This window comes from Lissotriton vulgaris, chromosome 11, assembly GCF_964263255.1.
Source record: "Lissotriton vulgaris chromosome 11, aLisVul1.2, whole genome shotgun sequence".
Classification (NCBI taxonomy): Eukaryota; Metazoa; Chordata; class Amphibia; order Caudata; family Salamandridae; genus Lissotriton; species Lissotriton vulgaris.
In genome coordinates this window covers 420,574,006-420,590,252 of record NC_141699.1, presented here as the reverse complement: position 1 = coordinate 420,590,252, position 16,247 = coordinate 420,574,006, and the positions used below count along the sequence as shown (strand labels likewise).

The following is a 16,247-nucleotide window of genomic DNA, read 5'->3' as shown; positions in this document are numbered from 1 at the left end:
TGTCTCTTCTGTAACATCCTCAGATATATTTGTCCACCTTCATTGAATTGTAAGACGTCATCTACTCCCCCCACCCCCAAATTATTGGTCGATGAAAATTGTATCAATTACGCAGGCTTGAAACGCTGGCCTGAAAGAAATGCTTTTCAGCCTTCCATATTGGCACTTTACTGTGGCACTACTTACCTGTTTAAACCCTATCATGGAAAAATCCATACTCACATCAACTCAAAGCTGAAGTCATTTCGCCTTCCACTCAAAATTGACTTCGCTTGTACTTGAAGGAACAAAGTTGTGACACATTTGTTGTTGTACCTAGAGTATTGCCATAGCATTAGCAACTTTAATAGAGTCTGCAGCAAGTACATGGTCTCTTCTACCTACAAAAGTCAGATTTTTCCCTTCTATGTCAGGTGATACTGTGGAAGGAGTCGTGGGATTCTTTGCTCTCCTCTGGACAGCAGCAGCAATTACTGAATGAGTTGTAACCTGGTTTATGAAACAGGTCAGTGAATCTTCAAGAGCTTTATATTCCCCCCCCCCACTTATGGTTTACTAGCAGAGATGGTAACTGGATTGTCCATTCATTATATCTTCCTTCCAACTATGAATCTTCTTGTTTTTTCTTTAAAATCAAAAAGGAAAATTGGATTTTTCCAAGGCTGCAAATAGAAGGCTGCATTTTTCAGACACTCTTTATTTTAAATTGTGAAATCAAGAAGCGTTTGTCCTAATCCCATTGACTAGCCATTTCCTTTGGCTCAGAATGTGTTGGCGAGAAATCTGTTAATTTATAAGGAGAAATATAAAAATTCTTAATAGTCTTAGACGGCAGATTGAAAACCTAAGATTTTATTGATGCTCTCTTTTGAATTTGTACCAACAGTCTCCACTATACTCATAAGTGATGGTGCTGTAGACACAGTAATCCGAGCAGTCAGGACAGACTAGTTAATGCCATCATTGACGATCCCGGTTATGGCCACATCCTTCATTTCTTGTGAGGAATGCTCGAACCAGAAGAGTCCGGTTTGGTCTTTAGGACAAGTTTGAGAACATGCAGGCACGTCCATCTTATGAGAGCAAGGATGGTCATCTTTTTCTCTGCCACCTTACTGCTTATCCTTGTGAGTCATCCTCCCTATGCGGGTGACCAGAAGTCAAAGCCCTCAGATCAAGTTGAGAAGGTGTAAGTTTTGCAGACCATGTCTTCCTTGAAGACTTTTTAATGAGGTGTTTGAAATTCCAAAGGCTCTTTCCTTTTCACCTGGAGTCAATGGTGGATCATTTTCCCGAGTCCTTGGGAAGAATCAAAGCTAAACCCCTGTCTCTGTCCCTCAGTCTTTTTTGGCATGTTATTTAAAAATTTCCAATGCCTCGAATCATGGTCCAAGTGCACAGAGGTAATACAGACAAAGTGTCGGTATTTCCTATAATTATAAAATTTTCTAAATTTCAAATATCTTTGACATAAAGAGATCTTCATAGACAACATGTCAGCAGTCAAAAGAAGCCACAAAAATAGGAATATGCTTTCTAAGTGAAAATTCTAAAAGCGGATGATGACTGGAACAGTGCCCTTGCGAGTCCTCTTTATTATAATGTCTGAAGAATAATCTGGCAGTTGGCGTCTCTCTGAAGGGAGTAGAACTAAATGGAGACCTCTAAGGTGGGCAATACTTTGAGATATAAAATGAGGCTGATAGGTTAATAGTAACCTATAGGGTTTTCAATACTATTTTATCTGCTGATGCACTGTTTAATAAAACTGCGTACTGAGGATTCCCAGCACGGGCACAGCTAGCTGCCACTGGAGCAGCAGGGGCAGTAGCACCAGGCCCACTGAACCCAAACTATGGTTGCTTTTCACAGTTCAAAAAACAACCAGGTGCATTTCTCCTGGCATCAGGGCCCATGACACATTGGTTTCGCCACTCGTTCTCAGCATGAACACAGAGAAGTATTCAAGCATGTAAATCAATGTGAAGAACATTTTATTAAACGTTGACAGTGACTTGAGCAGTGCAGAGCTATTTATTTTTGAAAAGTAGGTGGAGAACCGGACTCATTTATTTGTGAGTGCAAGTTGTATCAAACAGCAGACATATTTCACTCCCAGGTCATGAGCCTATCTATATAGATACATGGATTATTTACTAGTCAAAACTGCATATTTATTTTAACCGTCCCGACCTGTGCATTGATGAGAAATTCTGAGTTACCTGGAAGCTAGCTTTCAAGCTGTAAAGTACTACACAGAACAAAAATCTGGGACTTGTTTAAAGCTACCACGAATTGATCACAGTTGTCAGGAAATATTAAATGGCCTTTGGCGGTGCACAGACATGGTTGAGGATGGGGTTGGGCCAAACTTGCACCTACCTAGGGCTCTTGGGTTAGGGTAATGGCAGGCATGATCAAAAGCCAGGCCTTGCAATCAGCCCCTTTGGGACACAACAGCCAGATCACTGCCGGGGTTGATCATAGTGGATTATGGCGAGTTTGTGGGAATACTCTGCATCAAACATTATCCTTGTTATCGTATTCTTAAACAAAAGTTACCAATAGCAGTAACAAGAGAATGTCCGGATATTAGGGTTTAGATGTCTTTAGAGATGCCATCAGTGATATCATGAGAAAGTCATGAGCAGCACACAGTGGCAGAGTGAGTTATAGTTTCCGCAGTTTGCCAAAGCTGGGCAATTTCAGAGGGTTTTCAAGTTGTGCACTTTAATAGTAATATCAATTAAACCTTGTTTTTACATTCAAATAAAAGCAACCATAACTTTAATTTGACAACGATTTTTCATTAAATATTTGTTTGTTATACTGCACCCAGATCCTCCGACCCAAATAAACTGTGCTTAGCCATTGGCAAGCAAGCTCTGGGTGCAGGGATTGGCTCGGGTTCGTCATCCATATAATGTTTGATATATGGGGGATATTTTTAGAGCTACGTTCACCAGAAGGTCTCTTGCAGCTAACGGAAAGAGAATAACAAATTGTGCAATGCTAGTTAGAGATCAAGGTTTTGATATATTTTCTTAATTAAAAGGTAAAAAGAGAGATTTTAAGGCCGGAGGCACTTTGTTCCATAGTCGAGGAGCCAAGGTTGAAAAGGAGATGTCACAGAAGGAGGATTTCTTGAAGCGAGTGGCCACCAGAAAAATGACAAAGGCAGATGGAAGAGTATATATGGGCATGCCTTTAGTAAGTGTGGATTTCAGATAATCGGGAGACAGTCCATAGAAGCATCTATGGACAAGGCATGAGATTTTGAATGTAATTCTTTTGTGAATGGTCAACCATTAAAGCTTAAGGCGGCAGAAGAAAAACAAAGAGATGAAGATACAAATCTGGGTGCTTATTTTTGAATAGTTTTTAGTCTGTCAATTTATTTAGTTGGATGTGTCTCAATGAAGAGCATTACAGTAATCAAGACTACGACCAATTGGAAATGTCTTCCCCTTCGCAGGATAGATTTCAACATTTGTAAATGAAAGGAGCATGCTGAGACTACAGCTTAGACCTGGGAGTCCATTTTAAGTTTAGAAACAAACTTGAAGCCTAGACTTTTAAAGGTAGCTTTTTGTTGAGGGAAAGGGTGAGAGGTCGGCAGGCCAATGTAAGAGGGAACCAAATTAAAGGGTCACTGCCTATCACCAATGTTTCTGTTTTCTCCATAGTTCTCCTGATACAGCTTGTGTCTGTTCATTTCTGACATCAGATAGACAATCGATCATGGACATCTGCTGGGTGCAGAGGCAAGTTAGCAGAAAAATCAGTTGTGGATTATTAGCATAAATGCAGAAGTCACAGCTGAACTTCCAAATTAAGCGAGGAAGAGGAAGGATACAATTGTGCATTGCCTCTGGCTGTATGCAGCAGGATTTGCGTGCAGAGCCTAGACTTCGGCAAAGCCCAAAGTCTAAACGCCCACCTAATACAGTCATATATGGCCTCAAGGGCATCTTGCTCAGGCCATAGGGAGCAGACACTGGACCTTTCTATGGGCCAGCAAATGTGTTCCGCTGCCATCTAATCAAACCAGCACTGCACAGCCTTTGGCCTGTAGCCAACAGCAACATACAAATTAGCTGTTTTTGGCCTACAGCAATGAGCAGGCAGCTAAAGACACAGGGAACAATGCTTAGGAACAGGGCCTGGCCTTCCCATCCAAACCAACAGCACACAGTCATGGGACATGCACAGGAGTATTAGGTGCTTTAAATGGGAAAAATAAGTGCAGGTACTTATTAAATTGAGCTGGGGCATGGCTAGTGGGCAGGGTTAGAGGCGGAGTGAGACATGATAATACAAAACACTTCCATTGAATATTAATTTTGCCCTTGCATAGCCCTGGATAGTGGTCTCAAACTTTCCATATGCGCAGATTAACAGCTAAAACCCTGAATAAGTCAAGCCATCAACAGTACTTGTAGCCCTTTCAGGCTAATAATCAATGTCTAGGACGGTAGAGACAATTACACCATTTGCAGGATAGAACAATACATGTGATGTGAGAAATGTATCAATATAAGCAAGATGTGTTAACTTGTTACACAAAATGAAGGCCAAACACCAAATGTTCATGTTTCCTTGCTTTGTAATATTTGCATATTTCTTAATATCATAATAGTTCTAATGTTCCTACTTGCTTGCATTTGGCACAATCCTTATGTATTCAAGAGTGCACACAGACTTTTTTCTGTATTTCTTTTACAATACCTGCTGATTCTGTTTCTCTCTGATTTTGTTTCTCGCTCTCAGACAAACATACACTCTCTATCTGGCTTCACATCTCTAACCTCGCCATCCCTCCTGCACCCACTTCTCTCCCGTTTTAGCTAATTCTGTCTCACTCTCTTTACCCCAACTGTATCATATCACTCTCTCTACATCACTCTTTCGATTTCTAATCTGCCGTCCCTGTCCTCTCTTCCGCTTTCCATAGCTATCTGGATTTCTTTCCGGTCTCTATCTGGTTTACCCCTTCTGCCCCTCTATCTTCTTCTGTGGAGAAGTGTGGCTCACTGGTTAGAGGAGGCAGACTTGGAAGCAGAGGTCAGCCTGGGACCAGGGTTCAATTCCCGGCTCGGCGGGTCTTGAGTCCTAAAATGTCCACGGACTCAACACATCTCGCTCCGGTGCCTACTCGATTCACGGGTTCACACTCTGAGACTCTGGGCAATAGCTTGCTTAATCTCCACAACGGCCCCTCGCGGTGGGATGCCTGGCTTTCACCTTGTGGATACCCTGCCGGGGTTATCTCACAGGGGAATACCAGGACGGGTGGGAGGCAGAGGGGTTAAAATTGCCGTTTTTACCTAGGTTCCTCCATGGCCACTCCGGCACATGCCCTCGCCAATGACCCAAACATTAACAAGACCACCCAGCTTCGAAATCAGGCAGCGGGGTGGTGAGGATAAGGAGAGCTTCCATTTGGGTAGGAACAGAGCAGAGGCCCTCTTGCCTTTTGGGCATTCCTCTAATAGGCCGTTAGGTCTCCATCGGGAGGCTCGCCAATGTCACAGCTGAACAATACCAACAGACGTCAAACAGCCAACATGCTGCCAAAAAAATGCATGCAGCTGGCCCACCAGCAACAGTCCAGTGCCCAACCCATCAATCTGACCCTAAGTGCCGGTACTCTTCTCAACAGTGGAGAAGTGCCGGTACTCGGCTTGCTAAAAATAAGAAGTGCCGGTACTCCGTACCGGTGAGTACAGGACCATTTAAAGCACTGGCAGTATCTGGCTTCAACTCATCCCACAAGACCAGCAGTGCACAGTATTTGGCAGGAGGCTTTAGGCATAGGGTCTAAACTATGGCTGGTGCTATGCCTAGGCACATCCCACCAAACCAGCAAAATAAAAGCAAATGTTTTAAAAAAGTGCATTGCGATTAGAAACATCAATGTTCAGTTGCTCCTTTAAAAAGTAGAAGGGCACTCCTAATAAAGAATCAGTTTTAGTTGTTCCTTTAATTATAGGAGGAGAAAACATTAACGGAAACCGAAAACTGAACTGTTTGATGGAAACGTCTATTTCAAATTTAACTCTGTGCACCAGTAAGCCACTAAAAGACTTCCATCCCAGGCTTTCATTCTAACAGGCAGATGCAGTAAGCAAGCTAAGTCTTAATTGTAATGCGCACCTTCGACTTTTCACACAAGATCTAAAAGATTACTTTCGCTGTCGAAAAGTCAATCCCAGTGAAACTTTAAATGATGATTACCCTTTACTGGGACGAATAGATTTTAATTAAAAACGTACATGCAACTTAAAAGAAATTCAAGCCAGTGGATACAGGCTAACCGCACATGCAAAGTGAATTAAGTATGGTTTATAACCCCATCAAGCAGATCATACTTTTGGGAGGTGTGTCGGTGTATAAACATTGCACAGGTTGCCTGGGTAACCATACATCTGCTACAATAGGAGGGATCAGCGTGAGCCAGATTTTTCCTAGGGCAGCAATTGCATGTCTTAATGTAAAATCAGGGACGGGCAATAACACTCAAACCCACACATTCTCGGGAGAGTAAGAGCTCTGCAGACCATGAGAACTGGGCCCTTCTGGTGAAAAAATAAACTCACCAGTTTAAAATGCAGAACAAAAGGGCTACCAATTAGTTTGGGAAATTTTGCATCAAACTCACTACTTCAGCGCAACTGAACACTAGCGTATAAATTCCTGTTTTCCGACATAAAACAGTGAAAATTTTAAAAAGAGAATTTTAAAAACAAAGATATTCTTAAGAGGCCACTCACAGCAACTCCTGCATGATAACTCGTCCCACAGGCGATGAGAATCAAACGACGGCACCTTTGAATCTCTTTCATGTGATCTTTCAAGCCACCTAAATTTACTATACACGCAAAAAAAAAACAAGGCACAAAATTAAACAAGAACTTACAACAATACTTTTATTCAAAACACTTCAGTCGAGATGGGAAACAAGAAGGATGCTAGAAAACAAAATTGATATAAGCATTTTCAAGCTGACCGTTTTGGCAGAGGCAAAAAAGGATATTACTAAACAGGTTCAGAATGGACAGCATCAATGCAAGGTTCCCTGAGACACAGAACAGGAACCGCACTGATAGCAGCAGCACTGCATGCTTCTCTTTAACACACAAGTTCAAATTTTTATTTATTTGATTCAGACCTCAACTGAGGTCAACAAATACAAATTACATAATATAAAGTCGTTGTATTTATACTTTTAAAAGTGCTTTAAAACCCATTATAGGGATAGTAAATTAAGGTTGGTGAATAAAATACATGAATTTGAAACTGTTAAATTTATGCACTTTTAAAACAACTTTAAAAAACTCTTATAAAACTTAAACAAGTTATAGCAGACAAATTCATTTGAGGGAGACTTACACAGTGTAATTAAATCTTGGGTGAAGATGACATTATATCTAAAACGGTTAGGTTTTACAAAACGTCGCCGAGCCTCTACCAAAGTTGGATTTGGACAGGTTAAAAATAGGTGGAAAAGGTCTTGTACTCCACCCTTACACAAGTCACAAATACCCGGGGAATGTTTAAAGGAGTTCCATGTGGAGGAATAAACTTGTAAAGGGAGAATTCCTAGTCGCAGAAGAATACAGCACCTTACTTTATGTTCTAGCTGAACCTGTAAATAGTGCTCAGGAGTTTTATATACTATATTTTCCGCAATTTTTTTCATAATACTTTAATCGGGTACAGTGCTCTTAATCTAATATAAAACATATGACGCAGAGAATAAGCTTTGTAAGGAGCTTCAGCTGCACTGGAGACCAGGCCTGCAAAAGTGCTACAGGGCATTGTGATGCCTGAAGAGCTACTTTAAGGTTACTATTAAAAGTATGCAGTGCCGATTCTTCTCTAAAAGTGTCTAATTTTAATATGCGTCTTAGGGTGCCAGGAGCAGCGTCCAAGAGATTAAAAGCCCACCGTATTATATTGGAAACGGCTTGAGCGTATGTGCTCGTTAGAGAGAGCTCAAGATGTAAGGCTTGTGTGGGGTCTGATTGGGTGACTTTTAGCAATTTCCGTACGATAATCCCTTCTTTCACTTTTATTGGAAGCAAGGTTTTGATCTGTATATATTTCAAACCATAAGATAAAATGGGTGGAATTGTCATGCTTTAGACCTCCAGCAGGGATTTAAAGTGTCTATTCCCAGTTGAGCAATAAAATCTATGCAATCTCCCAGCATGGGCGTCTGCTTTTTGCCCAAGATGCTGTAGGTGGGAAGCGTTTTGACCTAATAATCATATTCTTTCACTATCTCAATCGAGTTACCTCCCAGTGTCCAGGTAAAAGGCGGAAATTTCCTTCTTCCTCTAAAAGGTAAAAGTTTAATTTTAGAGATGTTAGGGGCCAAGAAATTTTCCTTAACGCGTCTATTCAGTTCGATTACATTTCTTGGAGGCCGATTGGGGTACGATAGAATATAACAATGTTATATGCATACATTAGGCTATGGATATCTTTGTGCGTTAGCTATGGAGGAAAATTATTGGTTTGAGAAAAATACCCAGGTAGATCGCTTATGTAAATGGAGAATAGCAAGGGGCAAGGAGACATCCTTGTTTCAGACCATTCATCGTAGATATTGGACTAGTTAGACCCCTTTCTCCCCCCATTTGGATTCTACACCATGTTCCTGTATGCATAGATATGATTATTGTAAGGTCATGGGGACTCCATAAACTCGCTAGCTTTTTCCATAACCTTGGCCTATCCAAGCTATCAAAAGCAGTTAAGAAATCAATAAAAGCACAATAAACTATTAGAGATTTTAGCACTACATACTCATCAAGGACAGTCTGGAGGATAGCATTATTGTCTGTGACTGAATGTTTTGGGTGAAAGCCAGCCTGTGTTGTAGGAATCACATCATTGGAGAATGCCCAATCTTTTAGGTGGTCCAATACACATGCTGCAGAGATCATTCCAGTGGTGTCTAGAAGGGCGATTTGTCTATAGTTAATTTGATTCGATCTAGAGCCTTTTTTTTAAATGCTCCCTCGCCAAGATTTTGGTATTTTCCCAGTGTCAAAACAGTATTGAAAACACACACACAACACAGGTGCAGCATGGGCTGCAGTAGAGGTTAGTACTGTAGGCTTCCCACACATAATTGCCTCAGTGCAACATCTTCTGCACTTCGTTGCAGATGGGTGGCATGTTGCATAGTAGCACTTGAAAGCGAGCCTGATGTCCAAAACCCCCGTCAAGCTCAGGCAAGAAAGTAAACCTGGTTTACTTTATTTTTTTGTACATTTTATTCGCTAGACTTTTAATGACTGAAACCTCGCCCCTGAAGAACCTCGACCCCCGATGGACCTTAACTCTGATGGACCGCAACCCCCATTACAAAGTAGTAGTAGTTACTGGAAATGTGGACTATGGGATGCAGTTGCCGCTCAAAAGTCCTTCAAATGCTTTGAAGTGAAGTTTGAAGTTTATTGATTGTATAGCACTGAATCACCCATGAGGGTATCTCGGCGCTTAGAACGGCATAGAACATCTAGGTGAATAAATTAAAAGAGGCAAGTTTTTAGCAGCTTTCTGAACTGAGGCAGATTCTGGCAATTGCGTAGATGAAAGGGTAACTTATTCCAGAATACAGGGGCAAGGTAGGAGAATGCTTTGCCTCCGCTGCATGCTTTTTTAACTCTGGGGGTGCTGAGCAGAAGTTCAGAGCTTGATCTAAGCTCTCGTGCCGGGTCGTATAAAGCTAGTTTGTTAGTAAGATACGAGGGGCCTAGGCCATTGAGGGCTTTGTAGATAGTGCAGCCTATTTTGAATTTAACCCGCTTTCTCACCGGGAGCCAGTGGAAGTGATTAAGGAGGGGTACAGAGGGTGTTCTGGCAGGGGCGTCAGCAACAAGCCGGGCGGCAATATTCTGCACAACCTGGAGTTTATTGAGGGAGCCTTCGTTAGTCGAAAATAGAAGGGCATTACAGTAGTCAAGTCTACTTAGTACCAAGGCTTGCATTAACGTTTTCGTGGTGGACGAAGGTAAGAGATGAAAAATCCTTCTAAGTAGGCTGAGGATGTAGAAGCATGATCCAGCAGTATTTTTAGCATGTGCCTCAAGAGTTAGTTTGTGATCAATTCTGACACCAAGGTTCTTGACCACTTCTTTAGGGGCAGGACCAAGTTCCTCCAGCCACCAGGTAGGCGACCAGCGTGTGACAGCTCCTCCAAACAACATGATTTCAGATTTCCCAGTGTTAAGTTGTAGAAAGTTAGCCCGCATCCAGGCAGCAATGGATTTCATGCCTTCTGAGAAAATTAGTTCGATATCAGGTCTATTTTTATCAAATGTGAGGAGGAACTGAGTATCGTCTGCATATGAGATGGGAGTGAATCCCAAGGATCTCATGAATCTGGCCAGAGGGGTGAGATAAATATTGAAAAGGGTCGGGCTCAGTCAGGAGCCCTGCGGGACTCCCTTGGTAACTTTAGTAGTAGTAGATTTTAAAGTTCCCAAAGTGACAGTCTGGGTTCTGTCAGTTAGGAGGTCAGTCACCCACTTCAAGGCCAGCCCCTGAACACCAATAACCTGGAGTCTATCTAGCAGAATCTGGTGAGAAATTGTATCAAATGCAGCTGACAAGTCAAGCAGCATCAAGAGTGCTGCTTGACCCTTGTCCAAGGCCATTCTGATGTTGTCAGTAACCTCGATAAGAGCGGATTCGGTACTGTGTTTGGCCCGAAAACCAGACTGTGAAGCGTCTAGATGGTGAGAGGTTTCTATGAACTAGGACAAGCGTTTGTTGATATGTTTTTCAATGAGCTTGGTCTGCAGGGGTAGTAAAGATATGGGTCGTAGTTGGATAGCTCAGTAGTAGGAATTTGGGGGGTTTTACATATGGGTACTACTTGTGCGTTTTTCCATGCTGGGGGGGGGGGAGACTGCCAGACCTCAGGGAGCTAATAAGGATAGAACAAATAGGGGGGGCAAGCTGGTCAGCGAATTTGGCCGAAATCTTGGCGGGAATGATGTCCAGGGGGGGAGCCAGATTTATTTGTTGCAAGGAGGGATATGACTGCTGTAGGGCTGAGAGGTGGAAAGGAGTGTAGTTGTGAGTGGATGGTGTGTTTGTCAGAGGGGCCAATTGTGATAGGGGAAGAGATAGTATTGTCAGAAACGATATTCTGATATATGATATATATTTTTTGAGTGAGATAAGATGCAACACTATTGCACAGCGACTGCGAAGGAGATTCCGCAGTATCACAGGCACAAGGGTTGGTGTAGGACTTAACTATCTGCAAAAGAGTCCTGGAGTTGGTTCCAGCTTGCTCCAATTGATGAGTAATATGGATTTTGGGCACATTTTTTATGTTTTTATGATAGGATGCAAAAGCAGTTTTGTAACTTGATTTATCTTGTTCTCTGTGGGAGAGTCGCCATGTCCGTTCTAATTTCTTGCAACGACTCTTTTCAGTGCGTAAGGCAGGAGAATACCAGTGGGAAGGGATGGATTTAGGGGAGTGGGTGAGTGGCTTCAACTGAGCTGCCTCATCATGGATGTTGGTAATGATGAAATTAAAATGAGATAGTTGGTGTTCTACATCGTAGTTAAGAGTGTGTGTCCCAGAACAGAAAAGGGGACCTAAAGTGGTCGGCCTTGATTTTGTGCCGGGGTCTATACCATCTGTCCGTGTGGAATGTGGGAGTCGGGGAGGTAGAAGGACTCGTCAGTTGAAAGTTAATCAAGGAGTGGTCGGACCAAGTCAGAGGAAGGGTTTCCCCACATAAGATGTTCTGGGAGTTGGAAAGGAAGGTGTGGCCAGCTATAAGGGTGGGATCATTATTAATTTTAAGGAGCCCTGAAGAGGCCAGGTCCTCTAAGCAGACCGCAGCTTTATGGTTGTAGACATCCTCACTATGAATGTTGAAATCCCCTAGAAGTAGGAAATTGCAGGTGGCAATTATATGAGGGGAGATAAATTCTAGTAGACGGCAATTTAAGTCGTATAGTGGGCCCGGGGGTCTGTACACAAGGGCCCCTTTCCAGCTATGTTGGGGGTGGAGCTCAAGCCTGAAAATGAGGCATTCAAATAGGTCTGTACAGAGCTGGTCAAGGACAGTAACGGATATGGAGTCCTTAAGGATTAAGGCAACACCTCCGCCAGCTCGTTCCAACCTATCAAGTCTTTGGATGCGGAAGCCGGGTGGGAGAGCCAAAGCGATCGCCGGGATAGCTGAGGGTTTTAATACAGGTCTCTGTGAGAAATCCAATATCTGGGTTTTTATTGTTTAGAAGATCCCATATGTTGGTAGCATGCTTAGGGAGGGACCTTACATTAGCTAGAAGGCAGTTCCAGATTTTAATATTGGGTGGGTCCAGGGTAGAACTAAGGGGGGATTAGTGTAAGGGACGGTACCTATATTGGAAGATGTGTCAGCAATAGGAAGGTTAGGGGTGAAATTAGTGGAATTAATATCAGGGAAAGTGGTAGCCTGATAATTGCATATTTTACATGAAAACGGTCCTTCTGGTATGCAGCCAGCGTAAATCGGCAACCCGCAAGGGGTCGATCTGATCCTGAGCAAAATGTCTCTAGTATATGTGCCCTCTAAATGGGAGCTCAGAGGGAAAATTGGACTGGGTCGCCCTCCACTCAAACGTAAACCAACAACAAAAGACCCTGTCCACAGGACGTACACTTGTGTCAGTTACTGAAATAATAGAACAGTCTGTATACTGATAACTATTATAAACCCCTACAGTTTCTGAGGGGAACAATTCACTGCACCTCGCCCCAAAGTTTACAAATTCAAGCTAAAAAAAGGCCAATCTTCCTTGACAGATACACAGAACAAAACGCTGTCTGACACATCTAAGTCAGAATCAGGCATCCACACTGTCAGTGTTGGACCAAGTTCTACTTAGAAAAAATGTGCGGGAAACGAATGACACCTCACGGAAACACCACCAACGGGGTAACTGGAAGGAGACGAAGCGCTCATTACTCGAGCTCACGAATGCTAAAAGCTTAGTGAAGGTGGAGACTCACGTACTTCTGCATCTCTTCCTATCCCCAGGCGGCTGGTATGAGCAAACAGGCTGTCTCTGGTTAAATACAGACTGTTCTATTATTTCAGTAACTGACACAAGTGTACGTCCTGTGGACAGGGTCTTTTGTTGTTGGTCTAGTATATGTGCACCTGGGATTGGTAGTAGGTGAGGTATCTGGGTATAAACTGCCAGGGGTCCTGGCGACGAACAGAGCGCGCGTCCGCTGCGCGTCTCACCAAGCACCCGTAGATCATAAAGTTGCATCATTGCTACTAAGACTAAATTGCATCCAACAATGGGCTCGGATCTACAAACCGAGCACTTTTTAACCATGAAATAACAGAGGAGGCAGACTGCAGGCAGATGGAGATAGTCATTGGCTGTTCATTTTCACTTCACAAGGACAAAGAGAACGAAAAGAGAAAGCATGATTTGGCTAATAGCAATGCTCTGAATGGGCACTTGAAGTGTTCTAATGCTCTCCGTCAGGGTCGTTGAAGGTTCTCAGTTTGAAGAAAAAAAAAGGAGCATCTATGGGTCGAGCTGTGGATGTGATTAATTCCTAATGTTAGATTTGGTTTAGCGAGGGTATGTCAGAAAGCAGACCTAAGGGACTGAGATGCAACGAATATCTCCCACTCACATTATAGAGTGGAGTATCTAACTGGAGGTTCTCAGTCTTTTTTGCAGGAATGAAGGTCAAGACTTCCAGCAAAACCAAGGAAGGCCGGTTCAGTATAAGACTGGTCTTAAGCTGAAGGCAGACAGATTTTACAGAGCCACCCTGGTCGCATGACATTTCTGAAAAGCAGGACAATGCTAGAGATGAGGAATAGGAGGATGGTGCTGGAGATGAGGAAGAGGAGGATGGTGCTGGAGATGAGGAATAGGAGGATAGTGCTAGAGATGAGGAACCATGCAGAACTGTCAGGCATGGTCCTAAATGACAGCCCGTGGGCGACAGCACAGAAAGCATAGGTGGGACCTTGCTCAAAATCAAAAGGATGGGGTCACGCATGCATTGGATGTCGAGCAAGGTGAGGTTGCTTTGCGAGGGTATCTCAATTAGGAGATTTGGGATGTCGGTGATGAATGCCTGATGGGCACCCCTCTTGTGCACAATCCTCAATCTACACAAAGGGCCCTTAACTTGCACTTCACATCATAGCTTTGGAAAAAGATCTTCGAAAAAGAGCATGCTTGAGGATCTTTGTCAGGCATTGCAGCCCTGACCCGACGAGGAGGAAACCCGATGATTAAGCAGGACACCCGTAAGGGTGTGTGACGGCCCCACTTCGGAAAAGGAACTACTCCCCTCGCAGTGGCTCCTTTTCTCTGACCTACTCCCCTATGTCCTTTGTCCCCTTTAGGAACAGCATACATTTTTCTTTTGAGAATTAACAGTGGAATATATATGCTGGACCTTTATGTGCTCTAGGTCCCCAATTTTTTGTGATGGGTTATATTCTAGAGGGCTCACAAAAGACCCAAGAGGGGATGCGCCTCCGTTTCTGACATGTCATTCGTTCAGACACGTCGGTAAAGTGATACAAACCCCAGACAAAGCCAGTGTGGAGGGGTAAAAGCATCCTATCCCAGAGTAGCGATCTGGAAGATCAGAAAGTAAGATGAGTAATAGCTAAAAGCCCCATATGTACTGTACACGTGGGATACAATATTATCACTATATAACCAAGATCTATTAGGGGGACCCTGGTTATCAAAATGGCAGTAGAAGCCCCAAAAGTTTTGTTCATCAAGTACTCACAAGTACGTCTACCACAGGAGGAGGTGAAAACGGAGACCTACCATGCACGAGCTGGCCATTAGCCTTCAAGAAAGAGGCACACCAGATCAACAATAGAAGAGACAGCAAGGCACACACGACTGAAGAAAAAGATGACCTAGGCAGTGGAAAAAAAAGAAATATATAGGAATGTGTTCTTTGTTCTTGGAGTAGAGCAGTTTACCCAGGAAGCAAACCTGGCTGCCTTCGGTCCCGTTTTTTTTGGAGTTGGAAATGGACCTTTGCTATAAAGGAAGTGGGTGGGCCAGCAAAATATGAGGCTACTGTGCAAACAATCTTTTTCTAATCAAGGCTTGTGAATATCATTTGCTTGGGTCACAACTGAAGGTTCAAGGTCTGCGACCAATCATAAATCTTGGATGTTCATATAGTTAACTGGGTTATTGCCACTTTAGGATGGAGGGGATCCTCTAACAACATTGTGCTGCACAAGAGAGTCTGGCTCACAAACTTGGACCTCAAGGATGTGTACTGGAGGGTGCCCGTCTTCGATCCTGAGAGCAAGATTCAGCAATCTGACTGGAAGGGGAAGGTCTGGGAGTTTGGTAGACTCCCCTTTCGCCTGTCCTCAACTTCTTAATGTTGGAGTATCTTGGTGTTATTTGCTTCAGAGTGGAAGTCATAAGTTTGGATTCCAGTTCACTGAAACTTTCCTGGAATTCTCCGATTCTTCATACCAATGAACAGGCCAGTAAGAGGCTCTTCTGTAAAATTCAGGGACAGAAATATGATGAGTATTTAGGGAAGATGTTTTAACGATGAAGAAATACCTTATCTACGAAAATAGAATGTTTTCAGGAAACGGTATACCATGTCCTGGTTCGAATAATCGGACCAGGAAAAAAAACTCTTACAATTTCTGTAATAGGAATTGTAAGACTAATATTCAACACAAAAAGATACGAGCTTCTCTCAGTTTAGTAGTACGAGCAGTCGTTCAGAACTACATTATATTTGGAGTAACTCTGCCCTCCAGTGGTCATGCAAGGAAATTAAGCTTTTAGAAGTAGTGAACGTGCCAAAAAATGTTAGGAAATACTTTCGTCTCTTTTCAGCAATATAAACCACTAGTTGAAAAACACAAATATTGTGTGTCATATTGAGAGCTAACATTTTGATTTTTACAGGTCCCAAAGGGATTGACCCTGCGGCACCCTGGGTCCTTCCTACATAAATTGGGGGAAAAACGTGTTACTGGTGGTACGATAATCTTTTCAGACAAAGTCTCTCAGTGCCACCGTTATTACTATCTGTTGTTCATCACTGCATTTTTCATTACAAATTCATAAAGAATGAATAGCTCCACATATGTGTGGTGCCCCTGTCACTTTACTGACTCGTTTAAATGCATCACTTAATCTTCGTTTTCTCTCTTTGTAGTCAAATTACACCTTGCATA

General features: G+C 42.9%; 1 protein-coding gene across 2 annotated transcripts in view; it reads right to left on the bottom strand.

Annotated features, from left to right (window-relative positions):
* Window positions 1-16,247, bottom strand: part of GFPT1 (glutamine--fructose-6-phosphate transaminase 1) — a 263,939-nt gene that overhangs the window by 71,780 nt on the left and 175,912 nt on the right. For both annotated transcript variants that reach the window (XM_086943489.1, XM_086943490.1), the window contains one exon: window positions 6,774-6,871. In XM_086943489.1, the coding sequence (XP_086799615.1) occupies window positions 6,774-6,871 (98 nt within the window). The remainder of the gene's footprint in view (window positions 1-6,773; window positions 6,872-16,247) is intronic.